This window comes from Carassius auratus, unplaced genomic scaffold, assembly GCF_003368295.1.
Source record: "Carassius auratus strain Wakin unplaced genomic scaffold, ASM336829v1 scaf_tig00044830, whole genome shotgun sequence".
NCBI lineage: Eukaryota > Metazoa > Chordata > Actinopteri > Cypriniformes > Cyprinidae > Carassius > Carassius auratus.
Window position 1 is genome coordinate 45,989 of NW_020526852.1, and position 19,328 is coordinate 65,316.

Genomic DNA, 19,328 nt, shown 5'->3' on the forward strand with positions numbered 1-19,328 from the left:
AAACCCACAGACTTTTTGTAGTCAGCTACGAAAAGCCTACTTCGGAGCATGCAACGAACCAGGTATGGAACAGGATGTCAACTTAAAAACTCTGTTCCTCCTAAACCTACATGCCAGTTGGAGTTTTCATCTCAGAGTCCCAGTGTGTCCACGTAACATGCCTACACAAGAGTTACGGAACTTAGCCCACAAAGCTTGCACCAAGCAAAAGACTATTTATGAAAAGACTGTGAAAAAACCCAAAATCTCTGTCTCTGAGCACTGCTTGGAGTTAACCCTAGAGGGCACCCTACAACACCACAGTCACAGACATTTTTACAGAGAGTCATTACCGTTCCAAGCCAGCAGAGTGCTCATCCAACACACCAGAGTGAGCGATTCTGGGACCGGCGACCCAAAAAGAGCCGATCCCCACCACCCAGGACACAAAGCCCCGACAGCCGGCAGTGGAACCACTCTCGACATGACACTGGTAAGCTCAATCCTGAGCCCACGTCAGAAAAACACAAAGCAGCCACGTCTGAGACAGCAGAGATCCTGAGGGTGCTGAAAGAGTTTCTTTACATGAAAACTCGCAAGGAAGACAAGGAAGATGAGCCAAGCACCCAGAACACTGCCCGTCATCCACAGACCACAGAGCTGTCACATCACAAGGTGACTGCATCACCCAAGCTCCACAGCTGACAACTGCACACCCTGAACAAGACAGCACAGGTCCTCACACCAGGTACCACAAACACAGTGGTCCAGGTACCAGAAAATGCTGTTTTGACTACCTGCCTTCGCAGCGAGCTACACAAGACTGGTCCTTACCACCCATCGATTGTCACACCTGCCCTGATGCCAACATTCCTGGGCAGCCTTGTCAAAAAGGGGGTGGGCCTAAAAGGAGTCGGCATGGAAGACCTGATCGACACAGGATTTAACCTGACGGTGATCTCATCTCACCTTTTCAAAAGACTCCAATTTGAAGCTAAGAGACAAGATCGAACTCTTTCACATCAAACTTATGAACTGAATGTACAGTCGTACAGCCAGAATGACATCCGGTTTGAACAGGTTGTTTCCATTCACCTGACAATCGGTCTGATGAGTCTAGTACATCCCATGAGGAAGTCGTGGCCTAATGATTAGAGAGTCTGACTCGCAATCAAAGGGTTGTGAGTTCGAGTCTCGGGCTGGCAGGAATTGTAGGTTGGGGGAGTGCATGTACAGTGCTCTCTCCACCTTCAAAACCACGACTTAGGTGCCCTTGAGCAAGGCATCGAACCCCCAACTGCTCCCCGGGCGCCGCAGCATAAATGGCTGCCCACTGCTCTGGGTGCGTGTTCACAGTGTGTGTGTGTTCACTGCTCTGTGTGTGCACTTAGGATGGGTTAAATGCAGAGCACAAATTCTGAGTATGGGTCACCATACTTGGCTGAATGTCACGTCACATGTATGTCTCACCAATGAACACTCATACATTTCTCATAGACCACTTTGACCCTTTTTGAACCCCAGCAGCCAGCCATGGGTACACCTCTGTACCTTAGTCAACAAACAGGGTACGGTGGTACCAGCTTACACCAAAGGGGTCGCTGTTCGGCTCAACTTGCAATTTGGTCAAACCTTAAACCATACGCTGGGTTTCTTCCAATCCTCACCTGAATGTGTGGAACTCAGACTCACACTTGAAGCCACACCCCTCACTGAAATGTCATCTTGTATAGTCTATATCCTGTACAACAACTGCACGGCAATGGACATCAACATTCCCAAGGCCTACCGGCTGGGATGGCTAGTGAGCCATGACTTTAATGACTTTGAACTAGTACTACCTGTCATTGAGCCCATTCCACCTGCACTGATACCCGAAGGGAGTAAAAACAACACATTGTTCACTGCACCCTTCAAATTTGTCGGCATCACATCTGTCATGTCGGTGAGCAAAGACCAGTGGATCTGACAGATGACCAACACCTCGCAGTATACACAGTCTCCCACCAGAATGTCAGTGAGACTGATGAAGCTACTACACCTCTCAATGCCAAACTGACATTAACACTTGGCGACCGTCAGTTCACCTTCAACAGGTGTCGGTTCGACTATGCCAACTCATCAGCTGAATTCAACATCTGTTTGAACAAACCTGTACAGACTCTAACTATGCTAGGCTCAGTGTTGTTTGCATCTTCCATGCTGTAAACAGAATGGTTTCAAAACTGCAAACAACAAGCATGTCAAACACCAACACCTGTTCCAGCAATGTGATAACATCACAAAAACACACAATGTGACCATGTACTGGAAGAAGGTAAAAGGACACTCGAAGCTACCAAGTCTAGACAAGGACTTAAAAGATCAAACTGAGACCCTTGCCAAAATTGACACACTAAACAACATTCTGTGGTCACTCCCAACCCACCCACCCACATTCAAGGTTGAAGTGATTACACACAGCATAAGAACTTTACTAGCTAAACTGCCTACCTCAGAATTGCTTATGCTGGCTCTGTTGTCTACACAGACCAACATAGCGGACATGCGGGCTTCTGAAACCTCCATAATACATACATGATACCCTTAAGCCTTGTGCTAACTGTGCTGGCTTACGCCATTACCACGCCAGCTGACCTGCTACAAATACACCTGGCCAACTCTCTGGATAGTGCCATCCTACTGCACGTCAACCCCAAACAGAGAGAAGTGAATGTGCTCCTGAACCAACCAATCAGTGAGTCAAGCCAAGTCTACAGATCTAAAGACATTGTCAGTGTCAGGATGTGGAAAAGCAACACCCAGACCAAGACACACATTCCAGATGTGGTGGCCTACCACGACAGCGACACATAGCTGTACCTGGCCCCAAACCTGCACATGTATACTTTGACCAAAGACATTCATTATCTCTGCCTTAGCAAACCCTTCCTCAGACACAACGCTGAAGGAATCTGCGGGTTGCAACCCCTGGTCAGCGACACCGCTGCCCTGCCGAAGCCAAGCCTCGTACACAAGTCACAGAAACGCAAGCAGAGACTGTAGGTGACAGATGGCTCATCAACACTCCTGTGCGCACAGCTACACGGACCTATGACCAGCATGACACTGCCACCCGTGTAAACCTGCTTGACCAAGTACTGAGAGTTACCACCTAGCACATTGACATTACTCCCGTCGACACAGCCCTCCAAGCACTGTCTCGACAGCCCGTTATGAACCCGTCATCTGCGGTCTGAGCCTGGACTGCTGCCAACACTGCACGGTGCATCTCCACTGTCATTGGTCCCGCCCTGACTCTTAGCGTGACCTTCATCCTATACAGGAGACTCAACGAGATACAAACTTCTACAGCCAAACTCACGACAGCCGTGGCTGGAGGTCTCCGATGGAATCCCCAAAAAGGGGGTGCAAAGTCAAAGACAACACCGAGCCTCATCAAGCTGAATCCTCAGCTCCAAGAACCACCTGCCATCTTGAACCACCTGCCATCATGATTCACTTTTCATCTGCCCATAGTGATGATTGTCGTCCGATGATGTCCACACAGGGACTTAATCCGACGGAAAAGGGGGAGATGTAACACTAATGAGCTGATGGTATTTCAGCCATCTGTTCCATATTAATGAATCCTGACTAACACATTCTGCACTCAAAGAGCAGAACATGAGTAAACAAGGACCTTTGTTTTACAACATAGTTCACCATTTGGGGCGCCGTGAAGTCTGTAACATCCTGCCCAGGGTGACAGTTATTACACCTATTGAGACTGTCCAGGGATACCCGTGGGCAAGCCTCAAAGGAGAAATGAACACCCCCACCCCAACCTTTTTTTTGGAGCAGTTTCCACAAGTCAGTTACAGTCAGTAGAACAGACAGGTGTTCGTACATAACTTTCAATATTTATTGCACGTCAACAGACAGCAAAAGTCTTATCCTGCACTTCAAGTATTATCTTTGTAAGAAAAGTGTTTTTGGCAAATAGCTTTGTAGATGCGTGTGTCACACATTACATGTACACATTACATGCACGTTCTTGCCTTTGACCACAATGAATTTGATGTAGTGCTTATATCTTCACCTTGAAAATGCCAACCTTTCATCGGAATGCTCCTGACTCGCCATCTCTGCTGCTGCTGCGAATCTCGCGTCCGTACATGTGTGTGTGTGTTTGACGTCGCTGGCGTAAAAACACTGGCTCTGATTGGCTACCATGAAACACATGACTCTGCCTTAGCCAATCATAATCGCTTATCTCGTTATTAACCCACCTGCTCACTCGCTGTGTGAGCCAGGGGTGCGTTCGGATTGCATACCGTAGTTTATTAAATCAATGCATAGTAACGCACCGCTTCTAATGTCCAGTAATGTTAAAGGCGTTATAACGACGGGAAAAGTAATTAGTTAGATTACTCCGTTACTGAAAAAATAACGCCGTTACCTAACGCCGTTCTTTTAAACGGTGTTATTCCAAACACTGATAATATGTATTTTGAATGTTTGTGTATTGCATAAAAATGGTTAATCCTGTGTAAATGGTTAAAGTTGCTGACTTATAAATTGGAAATGTGTCTCCTAATTTTAATGTTCTCAAATAGAACCATGGGTTGTAACCCCACTCCTGACCAGGTCGTAAAACTTTATGATCCCACTGGGAAACAGGACAGGAAAGCTAACTCTTACAAAAGAATGGTAAAATGTACTCCGATGTAGTCTAAATGTATATAGTTTTTTTTTTTTTTTGGTGCATTAGATGTTTCCCATATAAATTAGGACTATCTGCAGTTTTATCATGTGTTAATCAAATCTTTAAATGTGTGTAATTCTGCATTTGAATGTAACTTCATGTTTTGATCATTTATATATGTTATTTTTGGTGTCTGTTTAATCGTCGTGCTTTGACGGACTCACTTAAAGCAAATTATTGAAAAATGTATTAATCTGGAATTACGAACTTGCTTGAATATCACTGCTGAAATCTGATAAGCCCAAATTTATTAGGGTGGGTGTTTCCACAGAGACAAAGGAACTTTTTCCCACTTCAGATCGCGGACATTCATTGGTTGTTCACCCGAACAGAGGCGTGAACCATTTCAAGCCAAAAGAGCCGACCCAGGAAGGCCGCCCACTCTCTTTCTTCTTCTCTCCTGCTTCGACCCTCGTCGCTTCCGCTCGTCCCTCTGCTTCTGAGAGGACAGCCGTTCCCATAGCTCCAACGGGAGTTTCCATTCCCGTTGTTGTTTTTGTTTCTTTTCATTACTAAGATTATTCGCCTATTCGCCTCTCCACATGAGGAAGATGAATTCTGAAACACTTCTTTGTTGGAACTTTCAAATACCACGTGATTCCGCAGCAACCCCCGGAAGACAGAACAAAGACCCCGCTCACGCAGCACACAAAGAATCAAGGAAGCAGCTCACACGCGCGTCGGTCTGGCGTCACACAGACACTTGCAAGTATCGTTTTCTATGGATATTTAAATGCTGCTTAAAGTTTGTCTATGATTTAAATCGTTGTTGTCTTCCAAGGGTTACTGTATGTGAGTTATAAGAAGTGATAACTTTATTGAAAGTTGATAAGTTAATCTTACGGCCATTTGCTGGACAAACCACTGTTTGATTTGCAGTAATTTACAGTAAGAGATATTACAATAATTGATATGAAGAATGGAATATTGACATATTAATGTGTAAATTACAGTGCCCTGTAATGAGTTATTGATAAATGCAATTGAGCTATTTTTCATAATCAATACAATTTTGTGTAACTGTCATATGAGATATATATTAATTATATTCCTGATTAATTATTCAAATTCCCTATATATCATTTGAGTTAATTATTATGTACAACCCAGTGTGGCTACAGCTACCCCTCCGGGACTGATTATGTATCCTAGGAAAGTGGTGGAAGTTGTGTGGAATTCGCACTTCTCAGCCTTGGCATATAACTGGTACTGGATGAGGCGTTGGAGAACTGCTCGAACGTGTTGGACGTGTTCAGGAAGGGTGTTAGAGTAGATCAGGATATCATCGATGTACACAATCACAGATATGTTCAGCATGTCTCTGAAAACCTCGTTAATAAATGACTGAAACACAGATGGACTATTGGCTAGTCCGAACGGCATCACGAGATATTCATAGTGTCCAGTGGTGGTGGAGAAGGCGGTCTTCCACTTGTCTCCCTCCCTAATGCGGATGAGGTTGTAGGCGCACCTCAGGTCCAGTTTGGTGTAGAATTGGGAGGTATGAAGTTGCTCGAGGGCTGAAGGAACCAACGGGAGTGGGTATCTGAACTTTACTGTCATTTCATTCAGTCCGCTGTAATCGATGCACGGACGGAGGCCACCATCCTTCTTTTTGACGAAGAAGAACCCGGATGCAGCAGGGGATGTGGATGGTCTGATGAACCCTTTTTCTAGCTCCTCCTTGATGTATTCCTTCATGGCGTCAGACTCAGGTTGAGACAGCGGGAAAATGCGACCCTTTGGAGGAGAATGCCCGGGCAGAAGGTCGATGGCACAGTCATATTTGCAGTGAGGAGGTAAGGTGTTGGCTTGTTTTTTACTGAAGGCCTCCAGAAGATCTGCGTAGTCCTCTGGCAGATCAGGAATGGACTCTTGAACAGAGGTAATTGACACAGAACAGACAGGAATAGGTTTGACCAGGGAAAGACAGTTTGTTGACAGTAATTGCTCCATCTCACCACTTGACCTTCCCTCCAAGAGATCTGGGGGTTATGCAGACGTAGCCATGGTAATCCAAGAATCACGGGTGTGTGAGATGTGGGGAGGATGTAGAATTGGATCATCTCCTTGTGCAGTAAGCCAGCCGCCATTACAACTTTGCGGGTGAGGTGAGTGATGGATCCTGAACCCAGTGGTTGACCATCTATTGTCTCCACTGAGAGAGAGGTAGAGCATGGAATCAGTTGAATGTTACACCTCCGAGCAAACTCTTCAGAAATGAAATTGCCTGCAGCCCCGGAATCGAGTAAGGCAGAGGTGATAACTTGTCTGTCGTTAATCCAAAACTCAACGGGGATGCTTACACTCTGGGTATCACACATGGAAGTGAGAGGAGTACTCACCGAGCATTAGGAGGAGGTAGATGTACGAGTGGGGCAGTGGTTGCGTTGATGGCCAGGCAGTCCACAATACATGCACAACTTATTGGAAACATGTTAATGTGTCGCTCACCCAGTTAGTTTGTGCCGCCAGAGTGCGAAATCATAGAGCATAATCCGCCACCGTCATTCTGCCTTGTGATAACTCCAATAAGCGATCTCCAGCTCCTTTTCCCTCCTTAGGATGATCGAAAACTGCCCGGAACTGTTGTAGGAAACCCTGGAAGGAGGTAAATGCAGATCCATCAGAACCCCACACGGCCGTAATCCATTCCAAAGCTCTCTCAGTCAATAATGAGCAAACAAAGGCGATCTTCCCAGTATCCGTAGTATACAATGAGGGCTGTTGTTCCACAAACAGAGAGCATTGTAATAGAAATCCCTTACACTTGCTGGCGCCACTGTTGTACTTATCCGGGAAAGCAAGACGGAGAGTGCCTGCGATGGCGTTCCTGCCACGTGGGCAATGGTGGATGCTTTCGGCGTTGGTGCGGCCATGGGAGCTGTGTGGAGATTCTGCACGGCCTTGACGAGTTCCTCTGTGATCGATGTCAGTCGATTCAGCTGGAACTGATTGGCCGCAATCTGACTGGCTTGGGCCGCCATGGTGGTTTGAAGACCTTCGAAAGCCGCTGGATCTTGTTGTGGCGAAGTCTTCTGTAATGAACCAGAACTCGACATAGGATCCATAATGCAGGCTTTATTATAAAGGCAATGGTCGGAACCAGCAATATCAACAGTGTGGGCAGAACAGAGAATCTGTAATCCAGTAACAAGCAAGAGGTCGGTAGGTAGGTAGCAAAGGTACGTAGAGATAACAGGCAGAATCTGTAACAGGAAATAAAAAACGCTCAGAAATGACAGACACAGCAAATCAAGACTTCGCGTTTGAACTGTGGTGGAAGTCCAGCTTAAATACACAGTCTTGATTACGATCACCTGTGCAGGCTTATGGGAAGTGTAGTGTTGTCAGTGTAAGTGAATGGGGCAGAGCTGACTGCTACCAATCACGTCCATCGGTGGCGGATAATGGACATTCCTTCAGATATGAAGGTAAGCTACGAAATAAGCTGGGGGCTCTGTGCGGTGGTCCCCAGACGAATAAGTAGTCGTGGACCAACAGCGGAGGTTTATCAGGTATGGAGGGACTAGTTGAGTAGCATCACTAGATCCGTTGCAAAAACTCAATTTATGCCAATGATACTCCTCGACATGGCGAGTACAGTCCGCCATCAACTAAGACTGCTGCCTCCACTGCTCTGTGGGTAGTCTTCCGTGAGCATTTCGTTTCCTCAAGACAAGGCCGCGTTGGGGACACGCGAGAGGCAGGCTCAACAGACAGAGACCTGGCAGCCCCCTGCAACTCCACCGTCCATCTGGTTGTCTAGAGTTCATCTCCTGCCACTGGATATTGGATTGTGGAGTGAAGTTGTGGAGATAGGGTTTGCGCACCTCTCTCTTCACATTAATCCACTCTCTGCGTATGCTATCACTTCACCGTACAAGTCCTTTGGCGATAGGGTAAATGTGACGGAGGCAGGTCTTGGATCAGACTGGCAGCCTTTTGCATGAGCCCTGCACGGAGGCGGCACAAGCGTGATGGTCGTTGTGTGGATGGGTTGGAACAGCATCCACCTTCGGTAGCTTCTTGTGTGACTGAGCAGCCCTCTTTAGGGTCCGCACTGCTCACCCCCAATCAGGGGGAGGGTCTAGAAAAGGTGACCCAAACATTGCCTGTTCCCTACACTCCTGGGCGGCCCACCGCTGTCGTCAAGGCATCCCATTACGCGGTCGAAAATATAAAATGAAACTATTAATTTTGGCTACATGGAACGTACGCACACTTCTTGATGTGCAGATTGGAACTGTCCGACCCCGCAGGCGCACTGCCCTGGTTGCGAGCGAGCTTAACAAATACAACATCGACATTGCAGCTTTGAGTGAGACCCGACTCGCAGGAGAGGACTCGCTAATAGAAGTCAGGCAAGGATACACCTTCTTTTGGAAGGGCCTTCCACAAGATTCCCGCCGTCTACATGGAGTAGGTTTTCCATTAAAAGCAGACTGCTACAGAACATCCCAGAGTCTCCTGTGGGAATCAGTGAGCGGCTGATGACTTGGCGCATTCCCCTTGTGAAGGGTCGCTATGCAACCTTGATAAGCACTTATGCACCAACTCTGGATGCTGAAGAAAGCATCAGAGACTGCTTTTACGAGTCTCTTGACAGAGCTCTTCACAAAGTTCCTCAAACTGATAAACTTATACTTTTGGGAGATTTCAATGCCAGAGTAGGCACCAGCAACATGCTCTGGCCTGGGGTAATTGGGAAACATGGTTTAGGCAACATGAACAAGAATGGCCTGCGACTCCTCTCCCTCTGCTCTGAGCATAAACTGTTCATAACCAATACAACTTTTCAAATGAAAAATAAATACAAAGCATCATGGATGCACCCCAGATCAAAACACTGGCACCTACTGGACTACATTATAACCCGGCAACAAGATCTACATGAAATCTCCATCACCTGAGCAATGCGTGGGGCGGAGTGCTGGACAGACCATCGGCTGATCAGATCCCTGATACATCTAAAGGTCCGACCTCAACACACCAGGCAACAACCCTCAAGACGGCTCAACGCTCGAGCTTTAAAATCTCCTGACTTTACTGCATCATACCGTCGCTGCTTGGCTAATAACCTTTCCTCCACCATCACTCATCCCATATGCAATACAGCTGAAAGCGCATGGGCTAACCTTAGCTCAGCTATACAACAAGCCGCTTCCGATACAATTGGTTTCACCTCCAAACATCACCAGGACTGGTTTGACGACAGCTCTCTTGAAATACACAACCTTCTGGAGGAGAAGCACAAAGCCCTCTATGCCCACCTCTCCAACCCACAATCTCCCTCTCTACTCTCGCAATGAAGTAAGATCCGTGCTGAGGTGCAACAATGGCTTCGCATAATGGAAAATGACTGGTGGCTTAGGAAAGCTAATGAAATTCAAGGTTATGCGGACACCAACAACTCTCAAGCTTTTTACAATGCAATAAAATCACTATATGGACCCCAAAAACGCAGAATCACCCCTATCAGATCTGCAGACGGCACAATTCTGCACAAGGACAAACAAGAAATTCTTGAGCGTTGGGCTGAACATTTTAACACCCTTCTTAACCAATACAATCCGACTGACCCCACTGCATGAGCTAAATGACCCTCCCAGATTCTCAGAAGTCCTGGCAGCAGTACGAAGTCTCAAGGACAATAAGTCTGCTGGTCCTGATGGAATCCCTGCAGAGGCTCTAAAGAAAGGCGGGTATATGCTCACCAAAAATCTCCACCAACTTATCCAGATAATATGGGCACAAAAAGCTGTTCCACAAGGCTGGAAAGACTCTCACATTGTTACTATCCACAAGAAAAAGGGCGACAAGTCCATCTGTGGATATCCCTGCTCTCTGTGGCGGGGAAAGTATTAACAAAGGTAATGCTGTTTCGTCTTACTAAGCACATCACAGAGAGAATCCTTCCTGAGTCACAGTGCGGCTTCAGAAAGGATCGGTCCACCTCCGACATGATCTTTGTTCTATGCCAATTGCAGGAGAAGGCTAGAGAACAGAACAAAGATCTGTTCATTGCCTTCATCGACCTGGCAAAGGCTTTTGACACCATTGACCGCCAAGTCCTTTGGGTCATTCTGGAGAAGTTTGGAGTGCCTCCAAGGTTTCTGGAAATCCTTCAGCAGTTTCATGATGGCATGCAGGCTCGTGTGATTGTGGGTACATCTCAATCCCCCTACTTTCCTGTGCAGGTAGGAGTGAAACAGGGATGTGTACTGGCTCCAGTGATCTTCAATCTTTTCCTGGCAGCAGTCACGCTCCTCTCCCGCAATTCCCTTAGCCCCGACGATGGTGTTTGCCTACAGTTTCGTCTGGACGGGAACCTCTTTAACCTTCGCCGCCTGCAAGCCATCACCAAGACCACCACCACCACAATTCATGAACTGCAATACGCTGATGACTGTGCCCTCCTAGCCCATAGCCCTACTGCACTGCAGCACACATTGGATGTTGTATGCGCAGTCTACCAAGCTTGTGGCCTACAAGTCAACATCCAAAAGACTGAGATCATTGCACAGACCAAAGACCCCATCCTTACACCTCCTGAATTCTACATCCATGGCACACCAGTAAAGGTTGTTCAGCACTTTTGTTACCTCGGAAGTATCCTAACACCCACCTGTCTCATAGACAACGAGGTCCAGGCACGCATAAATCCTGCCTCCTCTGCCTTTGGTAGACTTCGATCTAGAGTCTTTGCTAATAAAGATCTCCGTACCTTCACCAAAGCGGCCGTCTACCAGGCAGTCTGTGTTTCCACCCTGCTATTCAGTGCGGAAGCTTGGACTCCCTACCGCAGGCATATTCGGTGCCTTGAGGGCTTTCACATCAGATGCCTCCAGCTCATACTAGGTGTCACATGGAAAGACAAAATCCCCCATGCGGACATCCTACATCGCACTAACTCCAGCAGCATAGAGGCAACCATTGCTAGGCGGCAACTGCGATGGGTTGGACACGTTATCCGCATGCCCTCCCACTGCCTACCCCAGCAGGTCCTCTATGGGCAGATACAGTATTGTTCAAAATAATAGCAGTACAATGTGACTAACCAGAATAATCAAGGTTTTTAGTATATTTTTTATTGCTACGTGGCAAACAAGTTACCAGTAGGTTCAGTAGATTCTCAGAAAACAAACAAGACCCAGCATTCATGATATGCACGCTCTTAAGGCTGTGCAATTGGGCAATTAGTTGAAAGGGGTGTGTTCAAAAAAATAGCAGTGTCTACCTTTGACTGTACAAACTCAAAACTATTTTGTACAAACATTTTTTTTTTTCTGGGATTTAGCAATCCTGTGAATCACTAAACTAATATTTAGTTGTATGACCACAGTTTTTTAAAACTGCTTGACATCTGTGTGGCATGGAGTCAACCAACTTGTGGCACCTCTCAGCTGTTATTCCACTCCATGATTCTTTAACAACATTCCACAATTCATTCACATTTCTTGGTTTTGCTTCAGAAACAGCATTTTTGATATCACCCCACAAGTTCTCAATTGGATTAAGGTCTGGAGATTGGGCTGGCCACTCCATAACATTAATTTTGTTGGTTTGGAACCAAGACTTTGCCCGTTTACTAGTGTGTTTTGGGTCATTGTCTTGTTGAAACAACCATTTCAAGGGCATGTCCTCTTCAGCATAGGGCAACATGACCTCTTCAAGTATTTTAACATATGCAAACTGATCCATGATCCCTGGTATGCGATAAATAGGCCCAACACCATAGTAGGAGAAACATGCCCATATCATGATGCTTGCACCTCCATGCTTCACTGTCTTCACTGTGTACTGTGGCTTGAATTCAGAGTTTGGGGGTCGTCTCACAAACTGCCTGTGGCCCTTGGACCCAAAAAGAACAATTTTACTCTCATCAGTCCACAAAATGTTCCTCCATTTCTCTTTAGGCCAGTTGATGTGTTCTTTGGCAAATTGTAACCTCTTCTGCACATGCCTTTTTTTTAACAGAGGGACTTTGCGGGGGATTCTTGAAAATAGATTAGCTTCACACAGACGTCTTCTAACTGTCACAGTACTTACAGGTAACTCCAGACTGTCTTTGATCATCCTGGAGGTGATCATTGGCTGAGCCTTTGCCATTCTGGTTATTCTTCTATCCATTTTGATGGTTGTCTTCCGTTTTCTTCCACGTCTCTCTGGTTTTGCTCTCCATTTTAAGGCATTGGAAATCATTTTAGCTGAACAGCCTATCATTTTTTGCACCTCTTTATAGGTTTTCCCCTCTCTAATCAACTTTTTAATCAAAGTACGCTGTTCTTCTGAACAATGTCTTGAACGACCCATTTTCCTCAGCTTTCAAATGCATGTTCAACAAGTGTTGGCTTCATCCTTAAATAGGGGCCACCTGATTCACACCTGTTTCTTCACAAAATTGATGACCTCAGTGATTGAATGCCACACTGCTATTTTTTTGAACACACCCCTTTCAACTAATTCAACTAATTGCCCAATTGCACAGCCTTAAGAGCGTGCATATCATGAATGCTGGGTCTCATTTGTTTTCTGAGAATCTACTGAACCTACTGGTAACTTGTTTGCCACGTAGCAATAAAAAATATACGAAAAACCTTGATTATTCTGGTTAGTCACATTGTACTGCTATTATTTTGAACAATACTGTATACGCAACCAACAGGAGACCTGGGGGTCAGAAGCGTCACTACAAGGACCACCTCAAGGCGACCCTGAAAAGCTGCAGCATTAACCCTGGAGTCCTAGAAATAACTGCTGCCGACCGCCAGGCATGGAGCTCTGCATGTGGTCTGGGGGTCCAACTGATCGAATCACAGCGTACCCAACACAGAACTGTGCTACGTCATCGCAGATACCAACGCGCTCAGCCACATCTACACCCATTATCAGACTCTGCACTCACATGTCCCGACTGCGGCAGGACATGTGGCTCTCGGATTGGGCTTTATAGCCACCTTCAATGGCACTGCAGACAGCAGCGGCTGCCTCAACACTCCAACAACGCATCCTAGAAGTGACGTCATCTTCGAAATCGATGGACCGCATAAGAAGAAGAAAAAGTGCAAGACAAGTCCAAAACCAGGACTAGTCGAGACCGAGTCAAGATTGAGTAAAAAAAAAAGAGGTTCGAGTCGAAGTCCAAATGTTTGAATGAGTGAAAAATAAACAATCCTCTTCAAGACCACATACTTAACTATTGATTGACAACGCATCCTAGAAGTGACGTCATCTTCGAAATCGATGGACCGCATAAGAAGAAGAAAAAGTGCAAGACAAGTCCAAAACCAGGACTAGTCGAGACCGAGTCAAGATTGAGTAAAAAAAAAAGAGGTTCGAGTCGAAGTCCAAATGTTTGAATGAGTGAAAAATAAACAATCCTCTTCAAGACCACATACTTAACTATTGATAATGTATCTGAGCTAAAGCATATCTCCTAGTCTAAGAAAATGTTTTACATTATTATTTGTAATGATCAAAAAGCATGTGCAAAGTAATAACTCTGTAGGACAGGGGTCTTCAAATTATACCCTGGAGGGCCAGTGCCCTGCAGAGTTTAGCTCCAACTGGTCTTAACACACCTATCTGGATGTATCTAGTGTGTCTAGTAAGAGCTTGATTAGCTGGTTCAGGTGTATTTAATAAGGGTTGGCGCTAAACTCTGCAGGACACCAGCCCTCTATGGCCGAGTTTGGAGTCGTAGGATAAAATTACTTAAATTTACTTTATTTACATTTTATTTACTTTAGATATAGCAATTTAACACAAGCTGAAGTGCAACTTCACAATTTCAGTCTTTTTATTATAGTGTAACAATATTGCTATACAATATTAAATATTATACTACTTTATAATAATTATTTAACCATATTATAGTGTAATAATAACAATCTGGTCTGCCAATGGAAAATGTAACAAATAAAAAGTGAATGTGTTCCCATTTTTGAACTTATTACTAAACCAAAGGAGCACATTTTCACCAAAAACAAAACAAAAACTAAGTAAAAAATCTTAACATATTCAGCTCTCTCTTTGTGTGTGTGTGTGTGTGTTTGTGTGTGTGTGTGTGCGTGTGTGTGTGTGTGTGTGTGTGTGAGCATTGTAGTAGAAATCCCTTACACTTGCTGGCGTCACTGTTGTACTTATCCAGGAAGTAGGGGATAAGTACTTCACTGTACTTATCCCAGGGGATTACCAACACAGTTTTAGTGCAGAATTGGATGCAAATATGGGATAGCAGGACCCTGACATGAACTGGCTCTGCATCTAATAGTCATAATGTACATTCTCAGTATTCTTTTCTGTTTTACAGAAGTCCATTGTTGCACTTGAGAAATATAAGACATGAGAGCATTTTTGATCCTAGGCTTGCTCGATGGGGCCTCATAAGATGTCCTCCATCACTAAAAATTCTTTAAACTGGTGCTGAAGATGCAGGGACAGACAACACTTTAAGAGCAAGAGCATGCAAATGAGGATATTTGTCCTTGTTGCGAGCCCAGAATATAAGGGGGTCCTCTTATTAGAGAGCTCTGGATGTATTCAAAGTATTTCATTACCTGAGTGACAATGTTTGCCTCAGTGGGAGTGCCATGTTTCTTTTTATGAGTTTTATACTTTGCCAGGAGTCATGGAATCTTGGAATTTGGTTAAGAATGAGGTGGATCTGCTGTAGGTCCCTCTCTTGCATGGATATTTTCCAGTTCAGCTTTTTCTGCTTCAGCTATCAAGCAATCTAGAAGAAATAAAACAAAAATGCATACCTTATTAATCAACTTGAAAATAAAATGTAATGTGAATTAGTTTTTATCCTTTGATTCATAAATTTTTTTTTAGAACTAATTTAGATTTGTATTTATTGTCTTATCTTTTTTAATTCATTTTTCTTACATTGCATTTAAGTTGTGTCTGTGAAGCACTTCAGGTCAAGCAGTGTTGGAACAACCATGCTGGTTGTGATGATCTTTTCTCCCTCTGTTAATTCAGTCGCTTCAGCAAAAGGTCCAAGAATCAAACAAAGTAAAATGAACCAATATCCTGGAGTAATTCATTTACTCAAACAGTACACTTACTGAACTGCTGTGAAGAGAGAACTGAAGATGAACAGCGAGCCGAACCAGATAATGAACGAAAGACTAGCTGCGTTTCCACTGTCGAGCTTAAACCGGGCGTGCTAGTGCGTGCCAGGGCCAGTCGCGTTTCCATTGTCACTTCCGGGGCTTGATCGTGCCTCGTTGGGGCTTTCCAACGGCCAGGGCACCAACGGCCAGGGTTTTTTGGACCGAAGAAAACCTTGGGCCATAGAGGGGCTAGAGGAGTGGTTATGAACAAAGGCGGACTTTCTCCACGTCTGGATAGCTCAACGCTGCAGATCATTTCAGAAAGATAACAGCTTTAACACCAGCATTAAAAACTTTTTAAAATAAGTTGAGCTTAAAAATCACCCAGCAACGAGTGTTTGAAATAACTTGATCCGATGTGGATTATAATCACTAAACAAGGCAGAAATATTTACAATCGATGTAAAAAGAGTGTGCACGCTAAACATTAACGTTACCATAGTAAACATGGTAAATGCAACCAGGAGAAATCTGACGTCAGCTTCTTATTCTCTATCACAAAAATTTTTACTTTATTTAGTAACATATTTTATCTGTCATAACTCTCATCTCGAGAGTTTAGCTCAGGGTAGCATATGTCATCAAAATATAATAATTTTTGTTCTGGAGCTTTTATAAACATAGAGAGCGTCTGCACTGCGGACATTAACGTTACCCATAGTAAACTTGGTTAATATAACCATAACTTTACAGTAGCATTTTTCGTTGTCGAATTGTACATCCCACTGTGGATTCAATGCATTGTGCAAAGAGAGTGAATATTTCATACAGAGTGACTTCCTTAATTGCCACTGTATAATCCACCAGCAGGCATTATGTAGTAAGATTTTAAACATGAAAGAAGTGGTGGATATTGCAATGAAGATTGTGTGTTCCGTTCGGGCCAGGAGTCTATAGAGAAAGTTATTCCATGCTCATTTGGAGGAGACCGGTGCAGAACACACAGACCTGTTGCTGCACACAGATGTTAGATGGCCCAGTAGAGGTACATTTTTAGTGAGATTCTCAGAGTTGTTGCCTGAAATCAAAGATTTTCTGAAGCTTTCGAAACATGTAGAATATGCCCAGCTAGAGGACTACCAGTGGATTTTGGATTTAGCATTCCTGACAGATCTCACTGACCTGCTGAATGATTTTAATTTAGAGCTGCAGGGTAAAGATAAACACCTAATCAACATGATCAGTGCAGTAAACACATTTAGAAGCAAGCTACAACTTCTTTCAAATAGGCTGCAACGCTATGAGCTACAGAACTTTCCTCACATGCAGGCAGAACTTCAGCGTCAGGGCAAAGACTTTGTGTAGCTTGACAGTTCACATTTGAGGAGCAAGTTCAGAGCATCTTGTAAGAATTTGAGAGGTGCTTTACAGATTTTGGATCCATCGGGCCTGTTGCCAGCTATCTTTTTTTTCCATTTGGTCCAAGTATTGATGTGGATTGTATTGCCCCCAAAATTGTATCACTGTTTCACTTAGATAACACTGCTGTTGAGAATGAGGTTCTCACACTGCAAAATGACATTGAGATCAAATCCAGGGCAACATCTGACATGAATGGAGAGTTCTGGAACTTACTGACTGAACAAAAGTATCACAACCTCAGAAAATGTGCTTTCAACTTGACAGCACTTTTCGGGTCAACCTACTTGTGTGAGTGTGCTTTCTCTAACATGAAAATCATCAAGTCAAAGTACAGATCTACAATGACTGATGACAACCTTCTGGCCTGCTTAAAGCTTGCAACCAGCTCTTACTGCCCTGACTACGAGAAACTAGCTGCCTCCTCCCAGTGCCAGAGGTCCCACTTTATAACTTTATTATATGTTTTTGTTATTATGCATGTCTGAGCGTTTCTGGTCATCCTTGCCTACCCTTGCTATCTCTAACTACCTCTGATTGTCTGCAGACTACCATTTGACCCTAGCCTGTTTCTGGATTCTGATTGTTCTGCTGCCTCCCTACTGACCCAAAGCCTGGTTCTCGACTCGCCTCTGTTTGATCCCTGAAACTGTCCATCTATGCAGATATTGACCTTTGCCTTGACTTTTTGTTCAGTAAATTGCTGCACATGGATCTGTCTCTGCCTTCTGATTCACAACAGATTTATTATATATGGACAGTGTTTGGAATAACGCCATTATTTTTTCAGTAACGGGGTAATCTAACTAATTACGTTTCCCGTCATTATAACGCCGTTAACATTACTGGACGTTAAATGCGTTGCGTTACTATGCATTAATTTAATAAACTATGTAATCCGAAAGCACCCCTGGCTCACACAGCGAGTGAGGAGGTGGGTTAATAATGAGATAAGCGATTATGATTGGCTAAGGCAGAGTCATGTGTTTCATGGTAGCCAATCAGAGACAGTGTTTTTTACACAGATGCCAGCACACGCGCCAGCGGCGCCAAACACACACACGAGACGCAACAGCTGAACAGAGATTCGCAGCAGAGATGGCGAGTCAGGAGCAATCCGATGAAAAGTTGGCATTTTCAAGATGGAGATATAAGCGCTACTTCAAATTAATTGTGGTCAAAGGCAAGAACGTGCATGTAATGTGTACATGTAATGTGTGACACGCATCTACAAAGCTAGTGTCCAAAAACACTTTTCTTACAAAGATAATACTTGAAGTACAGGATAAAAATAATGGTGCAATAAATATTGAAAGTTATGTGCGAACACCTGTCTGTTCTACTCATTTCAACTGATTTGTGAAAACTGTTTTTTTTATTATTATTATTATTTTTTTTACAGTAACGCAAATAGTTACTTTCCCTGGTAACGAGTTACTTTTATTATAGAGTAATTCAGTTACTAACTTAGTTACTTTTTTGAACAAGTAGTGAGTAACTATAACTAATTACTTTTTTAAAGTAACATTCCCGACAGTGTATATTGATTAGAGCTACTTTTCTGTTTGTTTTGAGCATATTAAATCTGCAGATGCGTTGTGAGTAGCAACTGGCTTTCTGTTTGGAGTGGTAGATCTCGGCACACTGATAAATCTAAAAATAGATCTTTGTTCAAAAAATGTTGGGCTGCCCTGGTTTAAGTGGTCACCCACACCTCTTCTGTTTGTTCAATTCTTTTAAGTGACAATGGTCTCCATATGGGATTGAAAGTGATTAAAAGCTTCTGCTCCAGTTAAAGCTGCAGGACTTTGTGTTTTTGCCTTTCACTTTCAGTTGCTTCCCTTTATAACGAGCAGCGGCACTGACCGAGACACAACGACACTCCACCAAAGACTCACAGAGACTGAGAACTTGTTACAGACTACAATGTCTAAAGAACTACAGAGCCACCATGGACAGGGTGAAAAAAGCAAGTGTATTTAATATAAAGATTGTTTTCTACACATTTGTGTCATTATCACTGCATTAAAGCTCATTTGTTTTATTTGCAGATGAAGACTCTGATAGACCTGATACCAGACATTTTAACCATGGACATGAAGAAAGGATGTATGAAAGTA

At 44.2% G+C, this 19,328-nt stretch overlaps 1 protein-coding gene across 2 annotated transcripts in view; it reads left to right on the top strand.

Annotated features, from left to right (window-relative positions):
• The window catches only part of LOC113087422 (uncharacterized), a 69,072-nt gene that overhangs the window by 32,969 nt on the left and 16,775 nt on the right, over positions 1–19,328 (top strand). For both annotated transcript variants that reach the window (XM_026255583.1, XM_026255584.1), the window contains exons 2-3: positions 19,042–19,177; positions 19,260–19,325. In XM_026255583.1, the coding sequence (XP_026111368.1) occupies positions 19,135–19,177; positions 19,260–19,325 (109 nt within the window). In that variant the 5' untranslated portion in view covers positions 19,042–19,134. The remainder of the gene's footprint in view (positions 1–19,041; positions 19,178–19,259; positions 19,326–19,328) is intronic.